Raw genomic sequence first — 17,835 nt, forward strand, 5'->3', positions numbered from 1 at the left:
TGTGTGTGTGTCCCATAATCTGGGATGTCTGGGGGCTGATCAAGAAAAAATATAAAATTGTATTTATCACATGTGCCAAATACAACCGGTGTAGGTAGACCTTACAGTGAAATACTTACAAGCCCTTAACCATCAATGCAGTTTTTTTGAAAAATAAGTGTTAAGGTATTTACTCAACTGAAGTAAAAAAAAAAAAATTAAAGTGCAACGAAATAACAGCAGCGAAGCTATATACGGGGGTACCGGTACAGAGTCAATGTGTGGGGGCAAAGGTTAGTCGAGGTAATATGTAGGTAAAGTGACTGTGTAGTTAACCAGTAGCAGCAGTGTAAAAATGGGGGTGGAGAGGGTCAATGCAAATAGTATGGGTATCAATTTGATTAGCTATTCAGGAGTCTTATGGCTAGGGGGTAAGCTGTTAAGAAGCCTTTTGGACCTTGACTTGGTGCTCCAGTACCGCTTGCCATGCGGTAGCAGAGAGAACAGTCTATGACTAGGGTGGCTGGAGTCTTGTGCCATTTTTAGGGCCTTCCTCTGACACCGCCTGGTATAGAGGTCCTGGATGGCAGGAAGCTTGGCCCCAGTGATGTACTGGGCCGTACGCACTACCCTGTAGTACCTTACGATCAGAGGCTGAGCAGTTGCCATACCAGGAGGTGATGCAACCAGCCAGGATGCTCTTGATGGTGCAGCTGTATACCTTTTTGAGGATCTGAATGCCCATGCCAAATATTTTCAGTCTCCTGAGGAGGAATAGGCGTAGCCGTGCCATCTTCACGACTGTTGGTGTGTTTGGACCATGATAGTTTGTTGGTGATGTGGACACCAAGGAACTTGAAGCTTTCAACTTGCTCCACTACAGCCCCGTTGATGAGAATGGGGGTGTGCTCGGCCCTCCTTTTCCTCTCTAGTCCACAATAATCTCCTTAGTCTTGATCACGTTGAGGGAGAGGTTGTTATCCTGGCACCACACTGCCAGGTCTCTGATCTTCTCCCTATAGGCTGTCTCATCGTTGTCGGTGATCAGGCTTACCACTGTTGTGTCGTCGGCAAACTTTAATGATGGTGTTGGAGTCATGCTTGGCCATGAAGTCCTGGGTGAACAGGGAGTACAGGTGGCCACCATGTTGAGGATCAGCGTGGCAGATGTGTTGTTACATACCCTTAGCACCTGGGGGCGGCCCGTCAGGAAGTCCACGATCCAATTGCAGAGGGAGGTGGTAAGTCCCAGGGTCCTTAGCTTAGTGATGAGCTTTGAGGGCACTATGGTGTTGAACGCTAGGTGTTCCTTTTGTCCAGGTGGGGAAAGGGCAGTGTGGAGTGCAATAGAGATTGCGCCATCTGTGGATCTGTTGGGGTGGTATGCAAATTGGAATGTGTCTAGGGTTTCTGGGATAATGGTGTTGTGAGCCATGACCAGCCTTTCAAAGCACTTCATGGCTACAGACGTGACTGCTACAGGTCAGTAGTCATTTAGGCATGTTACCTTGGTGTTCTTGGGCACAAGAACAATGGTGGTCTGCTTGAAACATGTTGGTATTACAGATGCGGTCAGGGACAGGTTGAAAATGTCAGTGAAGACACTTGCCAGTTGGTCAGCGCGTACTCAGAGTACATGTCCTGGTAATCCATCTGGCCCTGCTGCCTTGTGAACGTTAACCTGTTTTTAAAGGTCTTACTCACATCGGCTACAGAGAGCGTGATCACAGTCGTCTGGAACAGCTGGTGCTCTCATGCATGCTTCAGTGTTGCTTACCTCAACGAGCATAGAAGTCATTTAGCTCGTCTGGTAGGCTCATGTCAATGGGCAGCTTGTGGCTGTGCTTCCCTTTGTAGTCCGTAATAATTTGCTAGCCCTGCCACATCCGACGAGCGTCGGAGCCGGTGTAGTACGATTAGGATGAATATTCAAATATTCTGAGAAATAGAGGCTTGAAAATGTGAAATTGACATGGTACAATTGACACAACCAATGACCTATATTCAAGCTTAGCTTTCTAAAAGAGGCAAAAAACATTTATCAAAATTAGCGGGCTAATTTAACGATCCTGCTTTCAGAGGGGTATACTACAAAGCAGGATCAATTAGTTAGCCAGTTTACGTGCCTAAATAATTTTTAAAAAATTGTACAGTACCAGTCAAAAGTTTGGACACACCTACTCATTTGAAGGTTTTTCTTTATTTTTACTATTTTCTACAATGTAGAATAATAGTGAAGACATCAAAACTATTGAATAACACATGGAATCATGTAGTAACCAAAGAAAAGTGTTAAACAAAACCAAATATATTTTAGATTCTTCAAAATAGCTACCCTTTGCCTTGATGACATCTTTGCACACTCTTGGCATTCTCTCAACCAGCTTCATGAGGTAGTCACCGGGAATGCATTTAAATTAACAGGTGTGCCTTGTTAAAAGTGAATTTGTGGAATTTCTTTCCTTAATGCGTTTGAGCCAATCAGTTGTGTTGCGACAAGGTAGAGGTGGTATACAGAAGATAGCCCTATTTGGTAAAAGACCAAGTCCATTTATTTGACAAGAACAGTTCAAATAAGCAAAGAGAAATCACAGTGCATCATTACTTTAAGACATGAAGGTCAGTCATTGCGGAAAATTTCAAGAACTTTGAAAGTTTCTTGAAGTGCAGTCACAAAAAACATCAAGCGCCCTAATGAAACTAGCTCTCATGTGGACCTCCTCAAGAAAGGTAAACCCAGAGTTACCTCTGCTGCAGGGGTTAAGTTCATTTGAGTTACCAGCCTCAGAAATTGCAGCCCAAATAAATGCTACACAGAGTTCAAGTAACAGACACATCTCAGCATCAACTGTTCAGAGGAGACTGCGTGAATCAGGCCTTCGTGGGTGAGTTTCTGGACAGAAACCACTACTAAAGGACACCAGTAAGAAGAGACTTGCTTGCGCCAAGAAACAGTAGCAGTGGACATTAGACTGGTGAAAATCTTTCCTTATGGTCTGATGAGTCCAAATTTGAGAATTCTGAATTTCCAACTACCGTGTCTTCGTGAGATGCCGAGTAGGTGAACATATGATCTCCACGTGAGATTCCCACTGCAATCCCCACCTCGGAGGAGGTGTGATGGTGTGGGGGTGCTTTGCTGGTAACTGTGATTTATTTAGAATTCAAGGCACAGTTAGCCAGCATGGCTACCACAGCATTCTGCAGCGATACACCATCCCATCTAGTTTGCACTTAGTGGGACTATCATTTGTTTTTCAACAGGACAATGACCCAACACACCTCCAGGCTGTGTAATGGCTATTTGACCAAGAAGGAGAGTGATGGAGTGCTGTGTCAGTTGACCTGGCCTCCACAATCTCCCGACCTCAACCCAACTCATTCAAGACTGTTGGAAAAGCATTCCAGGTGAAGCTGGTTGAGAGAATGCCAAGCGTGTGCAAAGCTGTCATCGAGGCAAAGGGTGGCTACTTTGAAGAATATTAAATATATTTTGATTTTAACACTTTTTTGGTTACTAAATGATTCCATATGTGGTATTTCATAGTGTTGATGTCGTCACTATTATTCTACAATGTAGAAAATAATAGTAAAAAATAAAGAAGAACCCTTGAATGAGTAGGTGGTCCAAACTTTTGACTGGTACTGTACTTCAACTTGAAATTGGTATGGTCTAATTGACTCAACTACCAACAACACATACAGTATCGAAGTTAAGCTTTCTTAATAAATGGTTGTTCATTAATGTTGGCTGGCTAACTCATTGACCCTTATTTGTAGTATACCTTTGTGGTATACCCATCTGAAACACCCCACCACAGCTAGTGATAGTTGAGAATCTATAACAACTGAAATTGCCAACCCATTCAATCTGCACAACATGTTATGCCATGCCCATGAGCCATTGTCCAAAAACTGAAAGGCACACAGAAATAGAAGTTCCAAAATACATTTTTTTGTTCGTTTTTTTGCAGCAAGGCAAAAGTTAAGACGCACCAAGACATGAGCCATTGTCCATCTGCCACATCATATACAATCCTATGGGAGTACTTTTCTCTATTCCATTTGAAAAACTAGCCACAAGGTGGCAACATATTCCCACAAGAACATAGAGAATTTCTTCCACAGCACACCACAATCCTATTAGGGTAAGTCAGTGTATCACGCCCCACACAAAACAACAGGCTTCTTCATCCACCCCTGAAGGGTCAACAGTTTGATTTGATCCAACAAATGGCAATTGTCTTGCAGCTGCAGACATTTGGTGAATAAGTAGACCTGGGCATCAGCAATTCGTAACCCCTTTATATAAAGACTTATCCAATGGTAGGCCTACTCTGCAAGCATGTTCTTCCCACTCCTTTTCCCATGTCATGGCTGTTTTGCATTTTGGGTGTGTCCCCCAAATGACACCCTAGTGTCTATATAGTTCACTACTTTTGACCAGAGTCCTATGTGCCCTGGTCAAAAGTACTGCACTATATAGGCAATAGGGTACCACTTGATACGGCTCTTGGTCTGTTTCCTATTAGTGTACAGCTGTTGAGAGATCAGCATAAAGGAGTGGGCTTACAGTTTTCTTTACATAATCTTTACATTTAAAAAATAAATAAATAAAGGGATATGGAACATTGACAACCAAATCAGATGTAGAAATGCCCCCTGCCCCCCCCCCCCATACATGCACCAACCCACCCACTCAAAAACAATTAATTGGTCTTTCCATTCCTTCTTTCCCCTGATATGCAAGCGCATGAATCAAACGCTGAGAGTTTGTGTATGCACTACTCTGGCCTTCTTGGTTTGTATGCTCTCCTGTGGCCATCTTGGTTTGTATGCTCTCCTGTGGCCATCTTGGTTTGTATGCTCTCCTGTGGCCATCTTGGTTTGTATGCTCTCCTGTGGCCATCTTGGTTTGTATGCTCTCCTCTGGCCATCTTGGTTTGTATGCTCTCCTATGGCCATCTTGGTTTGTATGCTCTCCTGTGGCCATCTTGGTTTGTATGCTCTCCTATGGCCATCTTGGTTTGTATGCTCTCCTATGGCCATCTTAGCACTATCATCATTGGTCAGATGGCTCAGACAGGCCAGATTCAGACCATCTGTCTTAATGTGTACAGGCATCCTGGGACGTTATACCACCCCAGCTTCCTCCAGGAGAAGCCTGAGAGACCGGGACTGGGCAACCTATTTATCAGAAGAAGCTTGTGTGACGGCTGATGGCAAAGAAACTGGATCGGCCATTAGTTGGGGGGGGGGGGGGGGGGGTTTGGATGTTAGGCTTTACAAGAGCCAGTGTGGTAATGTAGGCCTAATGTAACCTGGTCCATTCTCTACAAATACTGGGTCATTATGTTGCAGTGTTCAGCCACAGGACAAAAATATGTCTGGATTTTGAAATGCATTGAAAGGCTTATTGTTATTATCTCTAATGAGGGACACTGCCGGAAACCTTCAGCAGCTCTAATGTGTCTTAGGGTTGATAGTACACCTGTGGAGAATATTTCTCAGGTTACACCACACCACAATGGGCTTGGGGTAAAATACTGATATAACTCCGAAATATGAGGGAGGGACAGTGTTGTGTAGGTTCCTTTCTAAATGTAAGCCGTTACTAGTTACCACTCCAAAATTGTAATCAGTAACCAAACTCAGTAACGTTATCTGATTAATTTCCCCTCAAGAAGCATTAGAAGAAGACAAAAAGGTCTATCAAATGCATTTGTTGTGTCATCATAGTGGACTCAGGTGGAACAAACTTAAACTTGTGCTTTTTTTTCAATGCTGAATTGAGTGTCATTGAGAAAACAGGAAGGTGTCATAATGTATTTGTTTCCGCAAACATCCTTTCTAAATGTAAAAGTTATCCAATCATCTAGATTTCAAAGTATCTGCAATCTGATTACAATATTTTTTTTGCTGGTAACGTAACTGACTACAGTTAGTTTTTTGTAATCAGACTACATGTAATTAGTTACTCCCCAACCCTGGGGAAGGAATGTGTGTTGGCTTCATCTGAAAAGCAGAGACAGTGCAAGAGGGTCAGTGAGACAAGGACAGTCATCCTTTCCTCACCCCGTTGCCAGCAAAATTGCTCGGCAATATTGCCTCAAACAATTACCAGTGTATAACAGACTTTACATGTAGGCCTAACCAGCCAGTCTAGCTACAATGTCATCTTGTGATGTGACTATTCATAAATCCATGATGTTATGGAATGTGATGACTCAGAGTGAGTGAGTCCCACTCTCTTTCTTAAAGGGTCCAGCCTTATCTCCAACCCCTCTCCAAACCAACCCATATTGTTTATTTAAAAAATAAATATTATTTCCAAAGACGGCCTACACCGGCCAAACCTGGACAATTGTGCACCGCCCTATGGGACTCCCAATCACGGAAGATTGTGATACAGCCTGGATTCGAACCAGGGTGTCTGTAGTGACACCTCTAGCCTGAGATGCAGTGTCTTAGACCGCTGTGCCACTCAGGAGCGCTACAACCCCTATATAGGCTACGACCCCACACTTCAAACCCTGATTTTGCACTGTGAAATATATACCAGATGAGACCATTCTCATACAGTAATGATCAGCAGAAAACCGCTTAGTCAGGCCAAATATTATATATACCCTTATATAGAAGGGTTTTTCTTTATGATGGGAGTGCTGCTTCAGATGACCTGGCCTCCACAATTACCCGACCTCAACCCAACTGAGATGGTTTAGGATGAGTTGGACCGCAGAGTGAAGGAAAAGCAGCCAACAAGTGCTCAGCACTTGAACTCCTTCAAGACGGTTGGAAAAGCATTCCAGGTGAAGCTTGTTGAGAGAATGCCAAGAGTGTGCAAAGCTGTCATCAAGGCAAATGGTGGCTACTTTGAAGAATATCACATATAACACATATTTCGATTTCTTTAACACTTTTTTTGGTTACTATATGATTCCATGTGTTATTTCATAGTTTTGATGTCTTTACTATTATTCTGCAATGTGGAAAATAGTAAAAAATAAATACAAATCCTGGAATGAGTAGGTGTCTCCAAAACGTTGACTGGTACTGTATACTTGTGTGGGGGGGCTGATCAAAATGTTTAATATTTGAATGCTCTTTGGGAACAGTCAGTGATGTTCAACCGGGCCAGTGATGTTCAACCGTCATTCTTCTGCATGGAGGGGGTAATTCTTCGACCAGTTCTTAAAGTGGACATTTGGCGCCCTCCACAGGGTTCGAATGTGGGCTCTTGTGTCTCAAACATCACGTGAATGTGTGACAGCACAGAGTAGTGAGAGCACGCAGTACTAGAAACTGGAGGCAACGTTGGTTGAGTATCCCTCAGTTGCACTTTCAGACATTGGAATTACAGCAGCAGTACCTTTTCTTAATAGAGGGACAACCAACCATGGCGGGACTTGAATAAAGACGCGAGCCGAGCGATATTCGCCCAAACACTTTCCGCATTTCTATTTCATACTCGAGTCGCTCCTCTTTTGCCCAATGCATCGGTGCTCTGTGGAGAAAGGACAGTGTTGAAACACTTTACTGGACTCAGTGAGAAGAAGAGAAGAGAAAGCCAAGTAATTTTAAAGCAGAATGGCGGACCGTGATACGTTACCCCTTCCTTTGGAGGTGCGAACCAGACTTGCAGAGCTGGAACTGGAGTTATCAGAGGGTAATACATATTTAATATCACCAGGATATAGTTATGTTTAGCAGAATTTGCCGAGTAACTGACATTCATTCCTGCTGATAAAAGGGAAAGCGGTGTGGGAATTAATGGAAGGAAATAGAGCATTCAATGAGCAGAGTGCTGCCGCAAATTCATGCGGAGCAATATCACGATTATTTGTTGGCTACATAATATCAGATTCGTTGTACTTTTGTATCACACCACAGAGTGCACTGTGTTCTAATCAGATGTCGCATATTAGACATAAACATTGTGACAAATCAAGAAGCCAATACAAAATTGATATCAGTGTCAAATGTATCAACTGATGGATTTTTTTTGATTGATTCAAGGAATTGTTGCGAACTAAATGATGAGGAATAGGCCTACATATTTTTCGGCGCTACAAAGTAGCCCACTTTTAATTATATCAGTGTTGTCTAAACGTCACGTTTATCATGACATTTTCGAATTTCAAAGTGGCTTTTGAAGACAGAAAAACACATTGATTCTCATTATTTTGCTTGTCAAGTTGACCATGGACTCAACTATCCTACAGTCTATGGTCTTGCAATTTGACATGTTCTTTCAAATTTGTTAGAGGCCTAAATTGTAACGGACACTGAGTGTCGTTTCGGGTGCCGGAGCCGTTAGCAATGTTTTTCTAGTTTCTCATGGGGAGGCGTGAGCATTGAGCAAGTATCCTGTTTATTTGGAGAGCTCACCCAGCTAGCACATTTGGTTCCTTGAATGTTGTGGGAACGTATGTTTTTGGTTTCACATTGGTTGTGAGGAACATTTCGCATGTTTTGTGAACATACATTTTTAGGTTGCAGGGAGGTTCTGAGAACGTTTTACTTTGGTTTCCTGAACGTTTTCCTGGGAGGTTTTATTAACTCTGAGAACTGAAATTATAGATTATTTGAAGGTATTTTTTAATAACATTCTGAGAACCTTCTTTAAAGTTGTGAAAGTGTTATGAAAACTTTAAATAAACACCTAAGAACGAAATGTAAAGGTTCATTAAAGATTTTTGAATAACTTCCTAAAACATTCACAGAATGACTTAATAACACTGCTGTCTTATTTTGGGTTAAAAAAAAAGAACTCCAAGCACAGATACAGAAGGACACATTAAATGAATTTGCTTAGGCATTAATCATGCAAACTGTTTATTTGATTTATTGTGACACTGCATCAGTGAGATTCGAACCCATGATCTGATTTTCTCTATAGACGGGTTAGCTGACAACTTCACGGAAAAACAATGCTTGTGATTCAATGGGGTAGAAGTCTGTTGTGATTCTGTGTGGCCAGATAGCTAGCAACAATGTCAAGAAACTGTCACGTGGGAAGTTGTAGGTGGCTTGTTTCAGCTAGTTTTATCTTGTTCTTGATACCATGTCTTGTATTGAGTTGTTTTGATTGATGTCACATATATGCTAATATAACCACAATTCGCTAGCTAGCTAACCAACAACAGTAACAATATATTTGAGACAAGTGCTCATTGGGAAAATGAATTTGTTTTTAATAAACATTGGAGATTAAATATAGTTTATATATGTTGTCAAGAATCTAAGCCAACCCCATCTGTTTTTCCCATAGTTGTGCATGCGTAGGTTTTGTTGCTAAACAACCAACCTGTCTATCCCTGGAATTGGTCCACTGCTCCACCAGGATGGAGCTAGCGTGCCATGTTTTTTTTTTTACACATAGAAAGCTGTTCATTTTTTGTCTATTCAAACAGACCCCATTTCAAAGGAAACAAACACTCATTAAGATCAGGTGTGGCCAACACACCTGAACACAAGATAAGATTGTTTTGTTGATGCTGAGAACAGAATGTAAATGTTTAAAAAATATATTCTTAGAACACTTTCTGAACGTTACTAAAGTTTTCTTGATTTTTATTGAAAGTTTTTTTAATGTTCTGAGAATGGAATTTAAAGCTAACTGATGTCAATGTGTAGAATAAATATTTCAGAACATTACCAATAATATTGCCAAGAACTAAGAGAACCATAAATTCTCTGAACGTTCTGAGAACATCGCTTGAGTCACACAATTTTTTAGAACATTCCCAGAATTTACAAAAAATATTAAATTAAATATACACAATCGGAACTTGTATGGAAGTACTGAAATTCACACAGAAGAACGTTGTTTCTTAATGTACTTGGAAGTATACTGAACAAAAATATAAATGCAACATGTAAAGTGTTTATCCCATGTTTCATGAGCTGAAATAAGAAATCCCATAAATGTTCCATATGCACAAAAAAAGCTTATGCACAAATTTGTTTACATCCCTATTGGTGAGCATTTCTCCTTTGCCAAGATAATCCATCCACTTGACAGGTGCGGCATATCAAGAAGATGATTAAACAGCATGATCATTACACATGTGCACAATAAAAGCCAACTCTATAATGTGCAGTTTTGTCACATAACAGAATGCCTCTGAAGTTTTGAGGGAGCTTGCAGTACCTAGTCAGTTATATGCATTCAACTGAAATGTGTCTTCTCATTTAACACAACCCCTCTGAATCAGAGAGGTGTGGTTCCTTAAATCAACATCTATGTCTTCGGAGCCTGGGGAATAGTGGGTTTAACCGCCTTGCTCAGGGGCAGAACGGCAGATTTTTACCTTGTCAGCTTAGGGAGTCGATCCAGCAACCTTGTGGCGCCTGGCCCAACACTCTAACCACTAGGCTACCTGCCACTGATTGCAGGAATGTCCACCAGAGGTGCTGCCAGAGAATTTAATGTTCAATTCTCTACCATAACCCTCCATCGTCGTTTTAGAGAATTTGGCAGTACGTCCAACCGGTCTCACAACCGCAGATCATGTAACCATGCCAGCCCAGGACCTACACATCTGGCTTCTTCACCTGCGGGATTGCCTGAGACCAATCACTCGGACAGATGATGAGTATTTCTGTCTGTAATAAAGCCCTTTTGTGGGGAAAAACTAATTTGGATGGGCCTGACTCCCAAGTGGTTGGGCCTATGCCCACCCATGGCTGCGCCACTACCAAGTCAATTGGGGTGGCAGGGTAGCCTAGTGGTTAGAGAGTTGGACTAGTAACCGAAAGGTTGCAAGTTCAAATCCCTGAGCTGGCAAGTTCAAATCCCTGAGCTAACAAGGTACAAATCTGTCGTTCTGCCCCTGAACAGGCAGTTAACCCACTGTTCCTAGGCCGTCATTGAAAATAAGAATTTGTTCTTAACTGATCTGCGTAATTAAATAAAGGTAAAAAATAGAAAGGCATAATTAATTGAAATTGTTCAGTATATTACCAATGTCAAACCGGTTGGAGAACTTTCCTAGCACATTAACACAATTTAAATGTAATGTTTGGGAAACATTCTGTAAACATTCTGTTAAAGTAATGAAATACCAAGAATATAAAGCTTTTTTTAAGTTCTGAAATGTGCTCAGAATTTTCAAAAGCCAAGCAACTATCCTGCACCATTCCCAGAACATTGTGGGAAGGTTGTATGCAAAATAACCATAGGACGACCACGTTCTCACCAAGCTCTAAGAAACGTATGGTTCTCAGAACATGATGTGCTAGCTGGGCAGCCAGAAATTTGAACACTGAAACTGAACAGTCTTTTCTGTTCTCTGTTGCAGTTGGCGGGTGTAGACAGCATCAGCATCTTACCAATGCAATCATTTGAAAATAAATACATTGATATTGTTATGGAACATTTTCTAAGAAATGCAAAGGCTAAATGCAGAGTTATTTGAGTTTGAATAAGGGCATGTTGATAATGCTCTCTTTTAAAAAAAATCTCCATTGCTTGGTCTATTCAAATATTATCTTGTTTAACTAGGCCTAATTGAGTCTATAGCTGTGAGGACAACCTTGTGGGAAGAGAAGGGAATCTAACAGACAACCAGTAACTTTGGATAGGTAGTCTATGTTACCAATATAAGTTGAAGTTAATTTCGTCATGCTGTAATTAGTGGAATAATTCTAATGATTACAGGGTAAACTCACTCCCTCCCGATTCATGTGTTTTAGAAACCAGGAATCTACTTGGTTATGAGAGTTATTCAGCATCAAATGTAAACGCCTTCTACATAAATAAGTTGGGTGCTCTGCATTATTTATAAGCTTTATTAGACAGATGCATAGTTATTCACCTCCTCTCACATTTTGAGCTATATTTACAGATCAGCCTCTTTTGACTGGGATTCCTGAGAGCAAATGCCTTGTTCTTGGTAGCTAGTGATAGTGCAGCTCAACTCACATTTCAGCTTGTATTAATTTGGGCTTTATGGATCAAGCATCTCCAAGTAAGACTGCTGATTTTTGGATCAGTTTTACCTTTTGGGGGGACTGATCCTACATCAGCACTCCTATTCTGAGATGCTTGATATGGCCCATGGTTGGGGTTCTAGGTGGTCTGCAAAACATGGTTACTGTGTCATTGACTCATTGCAGAAGTGCTATGTGAGCTGATGGTATTCACACGCTCTCTTTAGGCTCGCACACATCGCACTGAATGTGGATGTAGCGTTCGTCTGCCGATCGTTCAGCGCGCTGTTTTAGGAACCACTATAGACGTCGGACTGCTGACATTTTTAATGCGATTCTACATGTGAAGTCGGTGTGCACTCGGTTTGCAAATTATGTTCAGTGGTGCTAAGTACTCTCGGCAAGCAAAAGCTATTGGTGTGTCTGAGCCCTTAGTGTATGCTCAGTTTAAAGACAGCGACATCGCAGAGTGTTGAAGAAGCTGCTCCTGGTTTCATTATTCCTAAATGAGCCATTCCACACATGGAGTAGCTTCCCAAATGGCACCCTATTACCTATTGGTCCGAATTAGTGCTCTAAATGGGGGAATAGTGTGGCATTAAGAACGCTACCATGGAGTCGTATGGGAAATCTGATCCTGGTCAAAACAGGTACATACATACACGACCTGCCATGGTGCGAGTCTTCCTGCTGTAAGCCAAGGAGATTTGTGATGTTTTTTTATGTGGATAGTGTATTAACGGAGGTCAGTCAGCATGGCATGGGCACAACATGTCAGCAGGTGTCCGGACTGACGTAATCTGATTGTCAGGTGAATGGTAACGTCAAACCAGTCCAGCAGCTGTCCACTTATTGCACCTTGGCTTATTTTAGCCAGGGGTTTAATTCTCTGGATGCATTCCCTATATAGTGCACTACTTTTGACCAGGGTGCTGTTCAAAAAGTAGTGTGCTATGAAGGGAATAGGGTGCCATTTGGGAAGTAGGTTCTGACTGTCAGACAACTGATTTACAAGCTAAGCGCTTATACTGTTTTATAGTTTTACTGAGGCTGTAGTCTGTAGGGATTAGAGGTCGTTCGATTAGGATTTTTCAACACCGATACCGATTATTGGAGGACCAAAAAAAGCCGATACCGATTAATCGGCCGATTAATTAATTAATTAGTTTGTAATAATGACAATTACAACAATACTGAATGAACACTTATTTTAACTTAATATAATACATCAATAAAAATCAATTTAGCCTCAAATAAATAATGAAACATTTTCAATTTAGTTTAAATAATGCAAAAACAAAGTGTTGGAGAAGAAAGTAAAAGTGCAATATGTGCCATGTAAAAAAGCTAACGTTTAAGTTCCTTGCTCAGAACATGAGAACATATGAAAGCTGGTGGTTCCTTTTAACGTGAGACTTCAATATTACAAGGTAATAGGTTTTAGGTTGTAGTTAATTTAGTATTTATAGGACTATTTCTCTCTATACCATTTGTATTTCATATACCCATTCAAAATGCACTCAATTATTTTTAGAAATGTATTTTTTGTTTTACTTTTTACCCCTTTTTCTCCCCCATTTGGTAGTTAGTCTTGTCCCATAGCTGCAACTCCCCTACGGACTCAGGAGAGGCAACAGTCGAGAGCTATGCGTTCTCCGAAACACGATCCTGCCAAGTCTCACTGCTTCTTGACACACTGCTCGCTTAACCCGTAAGCCAGCCGCACCAATATATTGGAGGAAACGCCGTACAACTGGCGACACGTGTTGGCTTATGCATGCGCCCGGCCCGTCACAAGGAGTCGTTAGAGCGCGATGGGACAAGGACTTCCCGGCTGGCCAAACCCTCCCCTAACCCGGATGACGCTGGGCCAATTGTGTGCCAGACGGCTGCGACACAGCCTGGGATCAAACCCGGGTCTGTAGTGACGCACTTTTAACACTGCGATACAGTGCCTTAGACCGCTGCGCCACTCAGGAGGCCTAAATCTTTTGTCTTGCCCATTCACCCTCTAAAATGGCACACATACGCAATCTTTGTCTCAAGTCTTAAAAATCCTTCTTTAACCGGACTCCTCCCCTTAATCTATACTGATTTTTTAAAACAAGTGGCATCAATAAGGGATCATAGCTTTCACCTGGTCAGTCTGTCATGGAAAGAGCAGGTGTTAATGGTTTGTATACTCCGTGTATGGTTGGTTAATTACTTGTCCAATGTCTGAAGGAATCTGATATGTTTGGTCAGCACTTGACACATGCACTCGTTTTATTTAATAAATCGCTGAACTCTTATCACTTATTGCCCAATAGTGTCATGGCCTCCGATGGACCATTCAGTATTGTTATGTGGTGTCCAATCCTGCACACTTTCTATTTTATTTATTCATTCCTGTTCTCACACCAGTACTGTATTGACAAAGCTATGGCATAACAGTTGAACTGTCAATAGACTCAATTGCTTTTATCTACTTGGTTAACCTCACTCGCTGGTTCCACCAAATGGAAGTTGTTCAACTCCCGAGCCTAACACATACAGAAATGTGATACATCATAGTGGAGACAGCGCTGTTACGAGATGTAGAGATAATTTTGCCCGCCTTTAGAGTTTCATACACCAACCTCTCCTTGGTCACATCTGGGTCTTATCTGTTGCCCGTTTCTGTGAGACCTCAGACGTTTGTTGTTTTAAAGCCGTACAGCTCAAGGAATCCTCTCCCTAAATAAAGTATTTTCCTCACTGTACTAGCTAGCTACTGGTAATTACAGCTCGGTCTGCTCTGTTTTGAAGCTATAGACCTACAGTTGAAATATGAAATAAAGTGCCTTCAGAAAGTATTCACACCCCTTGACTTTTTCAGTATTTGTTGTTACAGCCTGAATTGAGAAATGTGTTAAATGGAGATTTTGTTACTGATCTACACACAATACCCCATAATGTCAAAGTGGAATTATTATATATATTTTTTAAACAAATTAATAAAAAATGAAAGCTGACATTTGACTGAAGTTTTCAACATATTTAAGGCAAGCTTAACAAACTTCAAGAGTAAAAATGTGCTTAACAAGTCAGTTGCGTTGTATGGACTACACTCTGTGTGCATTAATGGTGTTTAACATGATTTCTTTAATGACTCCCATCTCTCTACTCACACAATTACAGTGCATTCGGAAAGTATTCAGACTCCTTGACTTTGTTGTTGTTACTTAACAGCCTTATTCTAAAATTGATTCAATTGTTTTTTCCCCCTCAATCTACACACACACACACACACACACACACACACACACACACACACACACACACACACACACACACACACACACACAAAATGACAAAGCACCTTTGGCAGCGATTACAGCCTCGAGTCTTCTTGGGTATGACGCTACAAGCTTAGCACACCTGTATTTGCGGAGTTTCTCCCATTCTTCTCTACAGATCCTCTCAAGCTCAGGTTGGATGGGGAGCATCCTCACAAGAGATGTTCGATCGGGTTAAAGTCCGGGCTCTGGCTGGACCACTCAAAGACATTCGGACTTGTCCCAAAGCCACTCCTGCGTTGTCTTGGCTGTGTGCTTAGGGTCGTTGTCCTGTTGGAAGGTGAACATTCATCAAGTCTGAGGTCCTGAGCACTCTGGAGCAGATTTTCATCAAGGATCTCTCTGTAGTTTGCTCCGTTGATCTTTCCCTTGATCCTGACTAGTCTCCCAGTCCCTGCCTCTGAAAAATCCTGATTGTTCAGTTAGGCTGGGCAGCCAGCTCTAGGAAGAGTCTTGGTGGTTCCAAACTTCTTCCATTGAAGAATGATTGAGCTCACTGTGTTCTTGGGGCCCTTCAATCCTGCAGACATTTTTTGGTACCCTTCCCCAGATCTGTTCCTCGACACAATCCTGTTTCGGAGCTCTACGGACAATTCGTTCGACCTCATGACTTGGTTATTGCTCTAACATGACCTTATATAGACAGGTGTAGGCCTTTCCAAATCATGTCCAATCAATCTAATTTACCACAGGTGGACTCCAAGTTGAAGGACACCTCAAGGATGATAAATGGAAACAGGATGCACCCGAGCTCAATTTTGAGTGTCATAGCAAAGTGTCTGAATACTTATGTAATTAAGGTATTTCTGTTTTTTATTTGTGCAAACATTTCTGAACCTGCTTTTGCATGGTACTTTTGATGTATTGTGTGTAGATGAGGGGAACAAAAATAATTTAATCATTTTTAGAATAAGGCTGGAAAAAGGGAAGGGGTCTGGATACTTTTAGGGCTCCCGAGTGGCGCAGCGGTCTAAGGCACTGGATTACAGTGCAAGAGGCATCAATCACTACAGTCCCTGGTTTGAATCCAGGCTGTATCACATCCAGCTGTAATTGGAAGTCCCATAGGGCAGCGCACAATTAGCCCACTGTCATCCGGGTTTGGCCGGTGTATGCCTTCATTGTAAATAATAATTTGTTCTTAACTGACTTGCCTAGTTAAATAAATATTAAATACAATTTTAAAAATAATTCACTGTATATGTAAGGTCCCTCATTCGAGCAGTGAATTTCAAACACAGATTCAACGACCAAAGAGGTTTTCCAATGCCTCGCAAAGGGCACCAATTGGTAGATGGATAAAAATTTTAAAAAAGCAGACATAGACTATCCCTTTGAGCATGGTGAAGTTATTAATGACACTTTGGATGGTATATCAATACACCCAGTCACTACAAAGATACAGACGTCCTTCCTAACTCAGTTGACAGGGAGGAAGGAAACTGCTCAGGGATTTCACCATGAGGCCAATGGTAACTTTAAAACAGTTACACAGTTAAATGGCTATGATAGGAGAACTGAGAGTGGATACATTGTAGTTACTCCACAATACAACCCTAATTGACAGAGTGAAAAGAAGGAAGCCTGTACAGAATTAAAGTATTCCAAAACATGCATCCGGTTTGCAAAAAGGCACTAAAGTAAAACTGCAAAAAAAATGTCCAAAAAATTATATTTTCTACATGAATATAAAGTGTTGTCGTTTTGGCAAATCTTGTCATCGGCAAGGACTATGGAGTTTTTTAAGATCCAAAGAAAGGAATAGAGCTAAGCACAGACAAAGTCCTTGAGGAAAAACTGGTTCAGTCTGCTTTTCAATAGACACTGGGAGACGTCCACCTTTTCAGCAGGACAATAACCTCAAACGCAGACCAAATATACACTGCAATTGCTTACCAAGATGACGTTGACTGTTCCTGAGTGGACTAATTACAGTTTTGACTTAAATTGGCTTAAATCTATGGCGAGACTTAAATGCTGTCTAGCAATGATCAACAACCAACTTGACAGAGCATGAAGAATTTTTAAAAAACAATAATGGGCAGATATTGTACAATCCCAGGGTTACCTAGAAAGACTCACAGCTGTAATCGCTGCCAAACATGATTCTAACATGTATTGACTCGGGCTTGAATACTTATCAAATCAAAAAATATAAATGTTTGATTTTCCATTTGAATAAAAAATAAATCGTCCACTTTGACTTTCCACAGTATTTTGTGTCGGTCGTTGACATCCATTTTAATCCCACTTTGTAACACAAGAAAATGTGGAAAAAGTCCAGAGGTGTGAATACTTTCTGAAGGCACTGTAGGCCTATTGTTTTATTCCAAATGGCACCCTATTCCCTGTATAGTGCACTACTTTCGACCGGGGCCCATAGGGTGCCATTTGGGACTCTTGGTCTGCACAGAGTAGGCACATATCATCCTATGTTTTATTCCTGGAATTGTTGGACTGAATACACATCAGCATTCTGTATGAAAGTCAGCCTGCCCTTGACTGGCTGTGTTTGTATGGAAGACATCACGACATGCAGCAGGCTACAATACTTTAGATATGTCTAATGCACTTTATTTGGAATGCATCAATTCAGAGAGAA

At 41.4% G+C, this 17,835-nt stretch overlaps 1 protein-coding gene across 13 annotated transcripts in view; it reads left to right on the forward strand.

Annotated features, from left to right (window-relative positions):
• The first annotated feature begins 7,217 nt into the window (after positions 1–7,217).
• Positions 7,218–17,835, forward strand: part of LOC110530261 (disco-interacting protein 2 homolog C) — a 243,557-nt gene continuing 232,939 nt past the window's right edge. For 7 of the 13 annotated variants that reach the window (XM_036985840.1, XM_036985843.1, XM_036985844.1 and 4 more), the window contains exon 1: positions 7,219–7,648. In XM_036985840.1, the coding sequence (XP_036841735.1) occupies positions 7,570–7,648 (79 nt within the window). In that variant the 5' untranslated portion in view covers positions 7,219–7,569. Of the gene's footprint in view, positions 7,649–17,835 lie in introns of all 13 variants that reach the window. The other 6 variants (XM_036985846.1, XM_036985852.1, XM_036985854.1 and 3 more) reach the window with 2 other exon arrangements.

This window comes from Oncorhynchus mykiss, chromosome 8, assembly GCF_013265735.2.
Source record: "Oncorhynchus mykiss isolate Arlee chromosome 8, USDA_OmykA_1.1, whole genome shotgun sequence".
Classification (NCBI taxonomy): Eukaryota; Metazoa; Chordata; class Actinopteri; order Salmoniformes; family Salmonidae; genus Oncorhynchus; species Oncorhynchus mykiss.